The following is a 14,632-nucleotide window of genomic DNA, read 5'->3' as shown; positions in this document are numbered from 1 at the left end:
AGGATGAAAGAACTAATTATCTATTGGAACAGGGCGTTACTGCTGTTCGTCGAGTTATGAAGAAGGAAGATAAAGGCAGGCTATGAAGTCGTCTCTGTGCGCCCTTACATTCCCAATCTGTTGAGGTGTAACAAATGCCACCAGTTCAATCATACTAGCACGTCATGTAAAAACGCGGCCAAATGTGTCACTTGTAGCAGGGATGCACATGAGGGCGCCTCTCCACCTCCTTCCCCCGCCCCCCCCCCCCCCCCCCCCACATTAATTGTCATGGAAAACACGCTGCTTCTTCTCATTCTTGTCCCGTCTATCAAGATAAGCGAGCTGTCCAGGAGATAATGCTGAAGGAGAAGGTACCTTTTCCTGTTGCCCGGGAACTGTTGGCAAGTCGTAAACCGAATGTCCCTTCGTCTGGAAGCTACAGCACCGTGTTAGCCTCTCCCCGACCCACAAAAAACATGGCTACGCACACTTGTGTGAGATTTATCTTTACCAGGCTTAGGTAGGGGAACAATAATAGCTTCACGCCAAAGCGTGGGAAATACACCATCAGTCCAAATACGATTGTAGGTATTGAGGAGAAAGCATCTTCCCACAGGAGGAAGATTCTGCAGCATGAGGACGTGGATTGTATCGGGCCCAGGAGCAGAAGACCTGGATGATAGGAGAGCACGTTCGAGATCCCTCATAGTAAAAGGAGGATTGTAGCGTTCTCGATTCAAAGAGAGAAAAGAAATTGCACGAGCTTCCTCCACCAGTTTCCGAGGAAAGAAGGCAGGATGGTAGTGTGGTAGTGGGTGGAGCTTGAAACCTCCACAAACTACTGGCCCAAAGCGTTGGAAACATCTAGAGGGTCGACTATGACTTTTCCCGCCACAGTCAGACCAGGGATTGGGGAGTGGGCGGTAGTCCCAGAAAGCTGGCGCAGGCCACCCCAAACGAGAGAGGACGGAGTAAAACTGTTGAATGAGCTGGTGAAGGAAACCCAGCATGCTTTCTTGCTTTCCTTATAGTGCGATGGCACTGCGCACGTAGTTACGTGTAGCAGATTCTGTGTATTGACGTATCCTGTCAGGTGGAAGTGTGCTTCATCTGTCCACAAAACCTTCCATGCGAGCAAGAAATTCTAAAGCAAAGGTCTCTCTTATTGGCAGATCAACAGGAAGCAACTCGTGCACATGGGTAATTTTGAATGAGTTGCAAAGAAGTATGTTTCGTAGCATTTTATGCACCGTGCTCACAGGTATCTCCAGTGTTCAGGCAATTCTCCGTGCACTACATGTTTGTACGCCACCACTCGTCTCCTCCTGCATTGCTGTGGCTACTGCTTCCACTGATGTTGAATCAATTTGTTTCGTCCCTCTACCAGGTTGCACACCAAAAGAACCCGTCTTTTCGAATTTCCGAATCATTTTCTCCAGGCCCACGGGAGTCATCGGACCAATGCCTTTTTCCCAACGCTTCAGTGTTAGGAACTTCCGCAGAGTGACGTGTACAATACAGCTTTACAAGAGAGTGCGATCCTGCATTGAGACAGTCACGGCGAACGTCGCATATGCAAAAGGAAGAAAAACCGTGTACTCTGCCTGTTTATACCAACTTCAATGGGTCATGTGCATGACAAATGTTTTCATTTATGTATTCTGACACATACAGCGCCAATCTATTGATCAATGTTCATACTATTTTTTTTTTTCTTCTGCCGTACGTTTTCCCCCTTCTTCAATGTTATTCCGTAGCAATTTGACGTCATTCTGACCAGTGGTGTTATTTCTATAGTGCTTTGAAAACTTAACTTTAATTGTAATCACCCTGTATATATTGTATTAGTATATACATAATATACTAAGGGGAAATGTTGTTATCAAAAATCTTGAAAAGTTCATCATCAGTTACGTGCAATTTTTAGAGCATACTGTAATAAACATTCATAAAGACATAAGCTATAAATTTCTTTAGAAAACAATGTACAGGTTTTCTGATAAAACCAACTGTGGGAAATAAAATACTATGCTGTGCTCTGCCGTGAATATGCGTGGTTTTGCTTCCTTTCTTTTTGCCTTTCTTGCAGTTTTAACAAAGATAGTAGGGCATTTCAACCATTAGAGAACTTATTTCTCCCGCACATATTGTTCCTCATTATATATATATTTTTAAACAAAAATTGTATAAGCAACAATGTGCTGTTATGTTTTCTTCCTTGCAGTCGATTTTCACAGGAAAGAGGAAAGTTGTAGTTGTTGCTTATTGGCTTATTATTATGGAATCTGAATTTCCAAAAACAATAACCGAGGCTCAAGGTCAGAGAGAGAGAGGGGGAGGGGTAGATGGATACAGGTTGGGGGGGGGGGGGGAGGAAATGGACTGAGAGGGGGAAGGAAGCGGTGGACAGAGAGGGTAACTAGATGGACAGAGAGCATGTGGGGAAGGATATAAATAGGGAATGTGTGGGGAAAGGATGGACAGAGAGTGTATGGGGAAGGAGTTGAACAGAGATGAGAGTCGGGTGGTAGATGAACATAGTTGGTGTAGGTGGTGATGGACAGAGGTAAAAAGGAGGATGAGGAAATGGACAAAGAGGAGATTGAGAAATAGAGGGGGGAGAAGAAAATTAGAACAGATCTCCAACTCCCAAACAAGTTTAGCAATTGTGAAGCATTGCTGGGTTCAGTTGTACACTAGAAAACATTTTTCTAGTTAAGGAGGAATTTGTCCTATCTTCATTGAACCATCACCAGTGTTCAAACCATTGTTTCCATTCAATACTGGAGGGAGCCCAACCATCACCAGTGTTCAAACCATTGTTTTCGTTCAATACTGGAGGGAGCCATAATGTAACTTTTGCTTAGAAGGGTGTGGAAGCTCAAAAACTAAGAGATTATGTATATATCATCTTTTTAATTATACTTGTGGTGGTGAGCGGTTGTCAGCTCTCATTTTTGTATACAGCAAAGGTTTAAGATATCATCTGTGTACAACACAGTGGCTTGTGAAGTGTAAGTGTCAATTTTTTCACACTTATAACATTTATTATGCTTGTTATTGAAGACTCTTTTAATGTAATGTTTGATGACTTTTAGTTGTTACTTTGGGCATATTTCCATGGAATGATATTTTTTCCATAGGTACAAGTACACCAATGAGAATGTTGAAGTATCTGAGACATGTGAATTGCATACTAAAGGATGCAGAAGTATTCAGTTTAGTGAAGATGGAAACACAATATTTTCTTGTTCGAAAGACAAGTCTATAGTACTTACTGACGTGAAAAGTGCAAAAATGAAAAAATTTTATGACAATGCTCATGAGTAAGTAGTTTTATGGTGGTATTATGAGCATGCATCATGAAATATAGTTGTACAATTTGTAGTATTTATGCTCATGTACTGTTTTTCAGAGATGCACCATATTGTTTATATGTGATGGACGAAAACTTATTTGCTTCAGGAGATGAAAGTGGTACAGTGAAGGGTGAGTACAGTTACATTAAGCATTTGAAATTTGGTGTATTATGACATACTTTCAGTTTAATTTTTGTTTTGAAAGAGGAACTGTAGAGATCGCTAAGAGATGTGTTAAATAGGTCAAGGATGGGAGTGAAAATAATATGCACCAACATCTACATAAAGTGATCTAGAGAAACCAAAATTTGGATGACTGGGAGAGCTGAGGAGCAAATTCATGTCCAAACACTTCTCAGTGTTCAAAACATAGCTCCACCTCATTTTGCAGATGCTTCATTCTGTTCTAACCACTGTATTGTGATGACTTACTTTCATGTTCCTAGACAAGTATTTATCATTATACAGAGTCCGCCAGGAAAATGTATACGCTCTTTGTCAGGCTCTATCGTGATATCGATATTGTTGTTCGATTTGAGTTACGAGTGTGTTGTAGTATGTTCTTTGGCTCAACAGATGTTAGTACTTTCATCTTGGTATTGAGAAAACAAGATGGCTGGAGCACACTTGACAGTTGGGCAATGAAAATTTATTGTAAAGTGGTTTTTCGAGTTTGATAATGCCATTGAAATGCCACGTCAGTGGAGGCGTGAGTTTGAAACAGAATTGCCAACCCGCTTAGCAATTAAACGCGTCATTGAGAAGTTTGAATTGCATGGAACGATTTGTGATATTCACAAAGGAAGATCCGGAAGACAGCGTACAGCTACAAGTCCTGCTTTATCGGCTCTTGTGTTGGAAATGTTAGTTAATTCTCCACAGAAGTCTACTATACAATGTGCACGTGAAGTGGGGGTTAGCAGTACAAATGTACGAGGCATTCTGAAAAGTGGAAACTTTACATTCCACAATTACTGAACACGATTAATGATGACGTTCCTGATCGGTGAATGTAATGTTGCGAATGGTATTAGCAAATGGTAACTGATGAACAGTGTGTGACGAAGGTAGTGTGAAGTGACGAGGCACAATTTAAACTTAATGGAACTGTGAATTGGCATAACAGTGTGTACTGGGCACTGGAAAATCTGCATGTTTATGTGGATAAAGCGGTCAATCTACCAGGGGTTCATGTGTAGTGTGGACTATTATCTAGGGCTTAGTTGGACCCTTTCTCTTTGATGCTATTGTCACTGGAGAAGTGTTCCTGTAAATATTATGCACATCAGTTTTGCCAGGTATATGTGTGCTTTATGGATCTGATGAAGAGCTCGTCCACCAACAGGACAGGGCCCCATCACACTACCACCTAGCAGTATGAGCTTTCCTGGATTACAAGTTTCCAGGGCATTGGATTGGACAAAGAGCCCCCATCGAGTTCCCTCCACGGTCGCCAGATCTAACACCAATGGACTTTTACTTGTGGGAAACTGTGAAAGATAATGTCTATCGATGTAAGTCACATACGCTGGAGGAACTTCACTAGGAGGTTACAGTGACATGTGCAGCGGTCTCCACTGTAACACTGACTGACGCAGTTGCTGCGACCGCTCGTCATTCTGTTATCTGTATAGCTGTCAACAGTGAACATTTTGAACATGTCAAGTAACCATGTGCTAAACTGAATGTTGTACAACATGTGTGATCAAATATTAAATGTAAAATAAACACATAAGTAATAATTTTTGTTACTTAAAGTGTGTGTACATTTTTCTGGCAGACTCTGTATATATTCTGATTTAACCCATATGCTCTTTGCATTTTGCCTGTTTGCTAATTTATTGCAGATCTTTATAATTCATTTTCATGTGTTATTGCTCCAAGATTTTCTTGCAGTATTGTTCTAAGGTATTTAAGTTTCTGACCTTGTGCATTTTACTTACTTTTACATGTGCGTATTTGTGTATAATTGTGTATTATTCACAAACACACACACTTTTTTCATCTGAGATTCTGGAAAATGTATCACTTTTATACTGTAAATGTTTCTGGTGCCAGTACTCAGCATTTTGTCTCGTGAAGGCCTCTTTGTGATTTAGTTTTTGCAGTTGAATTTTCTGTTTCGTATATGCTGTTCAGAAAGTTGTGCAGTTACAACATATGTTGGAAGTGACGTCCATGGGCAGCAATACAAGCCTGAACCTACTTAATTCTATTGGAAAATACGTTCTGCAGATCCGATTGTGATACACTTTGTAAGTCACAGACTGTGTGTGGGTGATTGTGATACACTACAGATTTTGCTGCTTCCAAAAGAAACAAGTCTGGTGGATAAGGTCCGGTGAGTGAGGTGAACATAGGTTTTTTGAGTTGACACATTTCCCAAAAAACTCTTCCAGAAAGTGCATAGTGTTGTTAGCTGTGTGTGCAGTAGCACTATTTTGTTACTATGAGTAGATGATTTCACATTCCTTTAGCTGGCCAATGAAATCATGGATCATTAAATGATAACTTTCATTGTTAACAGGTTTTCAAAAACTAAAGGCTCAGTAATACACTGTCCGGAAACTGCTACCTACACTTCATTTTTCTGAGTATGGAATGGCATTTCAAGCACAGCACGTTGAATGTGAAAGTGTGTTCTATGTTTTTGTTTTATATGTTAACATTACTGTAGATGTGGAACCTGTCCATGTCTGTATAGAAGGTGACATCAAGAATATCTGTGATATTCTTCTCAATAAAGGATGTAAAGCATTTACAGCAATGCATTCGGTTTTCATGATCTGCATCTTTCAATTCAGGCACTGCTGTCACTTTATACAAGAAAAATTTTGTTTTTGACTAACCACTTTATGTACAGTTGTAAGCCTGATATGTTTTTTGTGCAAACTCGCACAATGATTTTGCTGGATTCTCCTTCATAGAGTCAGAGATACCCAAAAACTTCCTGCATTATGAAACTTCCTGGCAGATTAAAACTGTGTGCCCGACCGAGACTCAAACTCGGGACCTTTGCCTTTCGCGGGCAAGTGCTCTACCAAATGAGCTACCGAAGCACGACTCACGCCCGGTACTCACAGCTTTACATCTGCCAGTATCTTGTCTCCTACCTTCCAAACAGGAGAGCTTCTGTAAAGTTTGGAAGGTAGGAGACGAGATACTGGCAGATGTAAAGCTGTGAGTACCGGGCGTGAGTCGTGATCCGGTAGCTCAGTTGGTAGAGCACTTGCCCGCGAAAGGCAAAGGTCCCGAGTTCGAGTCTCGGTTGGGCACACAGTTTTAATCTGCCAGGAAGTTTCATATCAGCGGACACTCCGCTGCAGAGTGAAAATCTCATTCTGGGAACTGCATTATGATGAGGTACATCTAACGGGGTCTTTTGGATGGACGAGTAAAATGTTATTGCGTCCATTTGCCATTAAGATGGGATGCGTGGGCGGTAGTTTCGGGTAGTGCAGAATGTGGAACACGGAAAACTTAGTTTTACCATTTATTAATAAAGATGGCGCGACAATGCATTACGCGCGTCTGGTAACTCGTCATCACTGTGTCGAGAGCAATACATGTTCGCAACTGGGTGGTCTCAGACTGCTCTGTGTAGCCAGTGGCTGTGTACACGCCACGTCGTGCGACTCAGATTGCATTTCCCGTCAGCATTCTGCGTGATGAGCGCACAGTGCGGTGGCTCTCCCGCTGTGCGCTACTGCCGTACAATTCTGCCGTTACAATCATCCTCTCTCATGAAAATGAGCTACCGAAGATTGTTCGAGACGACCTCCTGGACGTCATGCGTTTGTCTCGCCAATGGCGGCATTGGGGGGCACTTCAACATTTATTCTGTTTGTAGACACAGTGACGATGGGCACTGATGAGCGGGTTTTCAGGACCATAATTTCATACATTACATAGGCTGTACATACAGGAGCCATCAATAAAAGCACAAAGAACGCAACACTGACAATCAAATATGGATTAGCATTATTGGAAGATTAAATAGACTTAATTTTAGTTGCTACTTCTAAGAAATTTAACTGATTATTAGTATTTATTACACTTTCATGGATATCTGCAGTTAAATTGTCATCCTCGGGTAAGCTGGACAGAGAATGATTTGCATAGGTCAGTAAGTATGATTCATTGTAATAAACAGGTGCTAAAATCTTCTGATAATCAGCTGACAAATGGTCAATCTTCTTCCAAATTATGTTCTTTAATTCAATTTCATTTTCAGCTCCTTGTTTCAATGTTTCAATATCACTACAAGAATCTGTTTCCGTGAATGCTACATCTGCTGCTTCGTTTGGAATCGGTATTACATCATCTTTACTTATGCCCGACACTTCAGCAACCTTTGTTCCTCGTGGCAAAATTACATCTGTATTGCTCATATTCGTTATTGTTATTGGGACTCTCGCCACGGTCGGCCTCACCATTGTAGCTACACCTATACTTCGGGCAACATAACAATGCATTGTGTCCAATAATTCACAGTTACCCGACCGCTCGGTCAACAACAGAGCTCCTTTCCTGATCAGGGGCGACTTTACTTCAACATGGATTGTCTTCCCTGTTCCCTGAGGAACTTGCTGTGGCTGAGTAATTTGTGCTTCGACTCGGAGGGTTCCAACTGATGCGTCGGTCGGGCTGATCGGTCCCTCGACGTCAGAATTTTGGCTCCTTTTGAGTGCGACGTGAAGAATTATTTTCCAGGTTGTAATTGTTACGACCTAGTCTGATCCTTCCTTCTGTGACAAATATCTCTGCCCCGTTATCAGATAAGAAATCAAATAAAAGTACACCATCGTAGCGCGTTTCATTATTAGAAACCACTTGCACCATTGCTGTGTATTTGTCCTGGCCTAGGCACTATTCTACGTCAACTTCTCCATGGTTATGTAGTTTCCCACCGTTCAGCCCCCGAACATTAAACATTGGCGGTCTCAGCTTGTCTCTTTTGTCTATAGAACACCACATCAATGAGGTCTGTGCTCCTGTGTCGATCAATAATTTAATAATTTTTCCGTGATAAACAGCACCTATCACAAAGTCATTATTGAATTGATTTTCAGGTGCATTAACAGGAATCACTGTCTCGGGCAAGGGGCGGCTGCTGTGGTGGCACGTACGTCCCCGCACTCATTTAAAGATCTGCCGAGTTGTCTGCTGCTCACATTTGGTTTCTTTTTGTTGTGAAAGTTCCTCACTAAGTGACCCTGTATCCCACAGTTGTGGCAGGTCTCGTTCTCCTTACAGTCCTTGCGCTTGGGACTGGGCCTATTGCATCGGAAACATTCCGCGTTTGAGTTGAACACGCAATGTTCTTCTTTTTGCATGACATTTTTGCATCTCAATGCTTCGACAAAACCAACAGCTGCCTCTACTGCTTCTTGAAATCTTTTACAGCGTGCGAGTCTTACTGCTTTGTTTACTTCTTCCCCCATACAACCCATGGATGAATGTGTCAAGTGCTCTCTGATTGGCATCGAGAAGCTGGATCCGGTTTTCATTTTCGTCCTCTACAAGCTCGTAAGTCTGAGCATTTATGTTTCGGATTCTATCAACGAATTGCTTGATAGATTCGTCACACTGCATGTGCAAACTATGAAGTTGGAAGGAGAAACAGCCTTGGTCGTATTTTTTTTGTTTTATTATCCGCAAAATCGATTTTCGGTCACTTAGTGACCATCCTCAGTGATGTAAGATACAATTAAAATTGTTAGGCCTAACAATTTTAATTGTATCTTACAGCACTGAGGATGGTCACTAAGTGACCGAAAATCGATTTTGCGGATAATAAAATTGTTAGGCCTAACAATTTTAATTGTATCTTACAGCACTGGGGATGGTCACTAAGTGACCGAAAATCAATTTTGCGGATAATAAAACAAAAAAATACGACCAAGGCTGTTTCTCCTTCCAATTATATCCATTATCTGGTCGTGGTGCACAGAACACTCCATGGAGTTGCCAATCAACTATGAAGTTGTTCACGGTAGAATCTGGCTGCATTTTTGCGTTTGAACCTCTGAACCACTACCGTTTTAAAATCATTGTAAACTTCTGTTTTCACGCAAATTGGCTCCGTGCTAATGAAATCTTGTGCGGCTCCTTGGATTCTCAATTTAGCAACTGCTAGCTTATCTGAATCAGTCCACGAACCCAACAGTTTCGAGTTTCTGAAAAAATACTTTCACATCTTCTTCAGGTTTTCCAATGAACACTGGTACAGATGGCAACAGTCATGAACTGGCTTAAACCACTCTCCTCATTCTGCAGCGTTGTTACATCATGTACTTTATTACTCGCTTTCTCACCATGATGGATTATACAACATTTTGAGGGAAGTATTTTTGATTTAGAACCCAGTACCACATCACATGATGAAGAATTTGGGCAGGATCTGCAGGATAACACTTAAATATTCAACACCTAAATATTCTTATGCTCGTTGGTGTTGCCACCTGTGATAGGTTCTCTGGGGAAGTGTATACTTGTTGTAGTGTTATGAATCAAAATGAAAATAAAAACACCAAGCTAATTTGAAAAGTTATTCTGTGTCTTTTATATGTCATTAATACAAAAGAATCGTATGTTTTCAAAACCATATCCACAGAGCATCAACAAAACGTTTTGCTGTTATATTATTCCTTGTCCCAAGTCAGAGACCACACAATGCATAATTTATATGGAACAAATAATGTGGAGAAAGTCTCAGAAGAATTCAAAATAATAAAAAGGGACAAAAATTTAGGGAATACTATAGGGTAGTGCCCATGTTCAAGACCCAGTGTGGTGTCAGTCAGACTTTACCTCGTGTAACCTGCAGAACTTAATTGATAATCACCTCTGTTTACAAAGCCAACATTGGTCCTTATTTTGATGTTGTCCATTATTATGCTGTCCAAATATTCACAAGAATCCAAAATTAAACATACAGCTTTTTTTCAAGCTGTGTTCAGTGACCACTGATTTGTCTTTCTGCCCCATCTGTATGCACCTGGATTGCCGCTGAATGCAACATTGTATCTGTCTGGTGTACCAGAGCCCACACTCACATTGAATGCTGTAGATAATGCAAGTGCAGTCCCACTGAATCCTTGGCTAAGTCAACTAGATCTTTAACCTTCTGCCTCACCCAGAAGACAGTTGTAAGATCATCTTTCATCAGAATCTTTGCTGTCGGTGGTCCCACATATAGGGGAAAAAGCCAGTTGCATGTCTTCTTCCTGCCATTTCAGGGCAGCACATTGTATGCAATGCCTTCTTAATTTATGTGTCACTGTAGCCATGTCTTTCCAAGTCTTCCCTCAGGTGTTTCAGTTTGGTCCCGATGGTGGCAGCTAGATGTATGGAAATACAGATCAGTGCATGTCAGTTTCCTGTATACATAGCGACATAGTGTTCCATTTTACTTCTTCCATACCAAATATTGAGGAATGGCAGACAGCTGTCTTTCTCTACAACCATGGTGAATTTTGTTCCCATGAGTTCTATTGATATGTTTCTGAGAAATTTTTTGTGTTTTTTCCTGTCATGTGGCAACACGAAGAGTCACCCATGCATCTGTAGAAGCATCTGTGTTTTAGGCTTGCAGTCTCTGAAGTCATTTCCTCCAAATATTTTGTATTTAGATTGGTTATAGCTGCTGCCAGGGGAGATCCTCCCCTCCTCCCCCAATCACACTGTCCACCTGCTTATAAAAATATGCATCACTCTGAAAGTCAGTGGTAGTGAGAGCTTGTAGAAAAAGTCTCATTGTCTGTGGCTCAAAATTTTATGCCATCAGTTCCAAAGAAACTTTTAGCACCACATGGATGAGCAATGTCATAATGTCAATGCTGACTAGCAGATTGTAAGTTTGAAGTTTAAAATCCTTGTTTCACAAACTCTTGGAAGAGTTCTTCACATGGTTGATACAGTGCCCTGCTAAAGGATTTAGTAATCGTGCCAGATATTTGTCCAGTTCATACATAGGTGAACTGTTTACTGGCAGAAGCCCATACAAGCAAGAAAGTGCTGATGCTTCCGAGGTTATAGATGTTTTACCCTCCCCATCGGCAAGTCAGAGTTCTTCAAAAGAATGACAGTCTTCTTTGTTGCTGCTTTGTGAGTTCCGTGTGTGCTGGATCCTGCAACAGTGCAGAGATTTTCTGATGTCCGCTGCCTTATAATTAAACCGCTGCAGTTGCAGGTTGCAAAATACTTCACATTCTTCTGCTGTTATTTTCATTTAGTACATTTCCCACCATATCTCTTCTACTGCCTCCACAGACAGGCAGACCTTGAATGGTCTGTTCTATACTACTACTGATCTCATTTTGGCATGCTTCTTGAAGTTGATGTGAAATGAAGGCTCTTTGCCAGCAAAGTTTACAGTAATAGTGTGGGCAGAAAGATATACTCTTATGTGACCCACTGCACTGTAGTAGCTATGTAAGGATAACAAAGACACCATCTCAACATTTGCCATTGCTATAAATACGTTGTGCCGTTGCAATGAACTCACTCCGCTGAAACCCAAGGGCTGTGCAATAAAATTCAAAAGGAAGGGTAACGTAGAAAAACTTCACTGATAAAATGATTCCTGTACTAAAGGTGGGAAATCTAATTGTTTTAGAATGCATGTGCACGAAACTGAGGAATCCTGCCTTGTCTGTAAGAAATTATTTCAAATGAATGTGATGCTTCTGTACTAATTGATTATAGCTTCCACTCAATTTAGGAATGTAGCAAGGGGGAGGAGAGAATGGATTGATATACATCACTCCCTGTAAGTCCCTGGTTAAGCAAATTCAGGATTATCAGTGAATAATCAAATAGGGCAAAACAGTTGGAGAACTGATATTGTATAGGAAAATAGGAATACAGGTGAATTACTATGAACAGCATAGTAAACAAGTTATCATGGTCAACATAAATCCAGTCCGCTCTTGCCACAGTGGTGCAAGTGTATACACCTTCCAACTCTAGCAGATGATGATGCTGAAAAAAAGGTATGATAAAATTAAAGAAATTATTCAGTTGGTTAAGGGTGATAAAAATGTAATTGTGGTGGGGGACTAGAGCGTAATGTAGGAAAAGGAACAGAAAGAAAAACAGTAGGAAATCAAGGACTGGGAGAAAGGTATGAAAGGGGGAAATAACCTTGTAATACTTTGAACAAAGTGCAGTTATAGCAAATACTTGGTTCATGAATCGTGGAAATAGGTTGTGTGTGTGTGGAAGAGACCAGGAGATATTGGAAGGTTTCCAGATAGATATTATATAATGATAAACCAGATTTATACTGCAAAACATTTTTAGGGGCAGATTCGAGCTCTGACCATAATTTATTTGTAATTTACAGATTGAAACTGATGAAACTGCAGAAAGGTAGGAAATCAAGGAGATGTGACTTGGATAAATGGAAAGAATCAAGGATGGCTCAAGAGTGTCAAAGGGAACATTAGGCAACAATTGACTGAAAATGGTGGAAAGGAGTGCAGTAGAAGGCAAATGGATAGCAGTGAAAAATGCAGTAGTGAAGTCACAAGCAAATAAAATAGGCAAATTGACAAGACACAGTAGAAATCATTGGAGAACACACAGGATATTGGATAGAACTGATAAAGGGAGAAAATATAAAAATTCAGCAAATAAAGCATGCGAAAGGGAATACAGACGCCTAAAAAAAATGAAATTGTCAGGAACGGCTAGAGTGGAAATATGTAAAGCTGAAGCCGTGTACATGGCTATGGGGAAAATAAGTGTCACATATAAAAAAAAAAGAAATCTTTTGAGAAAAGAGAAGCAGCTGTGTGAATCAAGAGCTCTGACATAAGCTGGGACTAAAAGGTGGAAGGACTATGTTGAATGGCAATACAAAGGAAATGAACTTAATACAATACTATGGAAAGGAATTGGGAGATGTGGCATTTGTGAGAAGAATTTGACTGAGCAGTGAAAGATTGAAGTCAAAAAACGGTAGTACTGGGATTCTGGGTATTCTGTCGAGTTGTTGTTCCTATTTTATGCACAGTAGTTCGATGAATGATGCAGCCCTCTTCTTCAGGTGGTACGAGTTTTGTTGTTATGTGTACTTGCTGCCTGTACTCTAACCGTACTGCACTATTGTTGGTCTCTCACTACTATTAAAGAGCAGAGTTTAATTCCTGACGCTTGCTATGCCTTTGATCCACTTTCGTTTTGCAGAGCTTGCACTGATATTCCACGAAATGCAAATTCTCTCAGCATTTCCCAATGCTGGTGGATGTTACGGTCGACAAGATTGTAATAAATTGAGTGCCAGAACCCAGGCACTATTTAAATTGAAACCACCATCCCTGTTCATCAGGTTTTTTGACACCTTTATTTCCATTAACTTCAGAACTACAAATAAAACTGAGATGAAGGTGATGACTTTTCTCAATGAGACAAGTTTACCATGTAACATCATTAAGGGTCTTAAAACACGGCTTTCTTAAGGTACACAAGGAAAGAAGTCCTCTAAGATCCATAGTTACTAATGTTGGCAAACCTACAAAATACCTGAACTGCATTCTCAACAAATATGTGGGGAAGTTCAAACATCACATCCGCAACTCCACCACCTCAGTCAGGATACAGATATTATGGTCAGTTTTGATGTCATCTCCTGCTTTACGAGAGTTCCACTTTCTGATTTCTTTGAACTTATTATAGAAAAGTTTGATGATTGATTCACAGAACTTTTTCACACATGTTCTGACATCTACTCATTTTGTATTTGAGGGAAAATGTTATCTACAAATCAATGATGTGACTATGGATAGTAGTTATGACAAATTTATACATGGAACACTTTGAAATGAAGAGACTAGAATCTGCCAAGTTGAAACCACATGTTTCTGAAGCTTCCTGGCAGATTAAAACTGTGTGCCTGACCGAGACTCGAACTCGGGACCTTTGCCTTTCGCGGGCAAGTGCTCTACCAACTGAGCTACCGAAGCACAACTCATGCCCGGTACTCACAGCTTTACTTCTGCCGGTACCTCGTCTCCTACCTTCCAAACTTTACAGAAGCTCTCCTGCGAACCTTGCAGAACTAGCACTCCTGAAAGAAAGGATGTTTCTATCGGTAAGTCAGTGACACATTTGTAGTGTGGTCACACGGAATATATAAGCTTCAAGAGTTCCTGGAACATTTAAACTCTGTCCATCGTTAAATATGTGATGGGACTTGAAAAAGATGACCAACTATCTTTTCCCAACATATTATTTAGAGAATAACAGACGGATTCCTGGGTCTGGGTGTATATAAAAAGCGTATA

General features: G+C 40.7%; 1 protein-coding gene across 2 annotated transcripts in view; it reads left to right on the top strand.

Moving 5' to 3' along the window:
- LOC126412689 (WD repeat-containing protein 55 homolog) overlaps positions 1-14,632 on the top strand; it is a 43,004-nt gene that overhangs the window by 23,786 nt on the left and 4,586 nt on the right. For both annotated transcript variants that reach the window (XM_050082400.1, XM_050082399.1), the window contains exons 3-4: positions 3,126-3,308; positions 3,398-3,471. In XM_050082400.1, coding sequence (XP_049938357.1) covers positions 3,126-3,308; positions 3,398-3,471 — 257 coding nt within the window. The remainder of the gene's footprint in view (positions 1-3,125; positions 3,309-3,397; positions 3,472-14,632) is intronic.

This window comes from Schistocerca serialis, chromosome 7 (genome assembly GCF_023864345.2).
Source record: "Schistocerca serialis cubense isolate TAMUIC-IGC-003099 chromosome 7, iqSchSeri2.2, whole genome shotgun sequence".
Taxonomy (NCBI): Eukaryota; Metazoa; Arthropoda; class Insecta; order Orthoptera; family Acrididae; genus Schistocerca; species Schistocerca serialis.
Note: the sequence above shows the minus strand (reverse complement) of the source record. Positions and strands in the feature narration are given on the sequence as shown.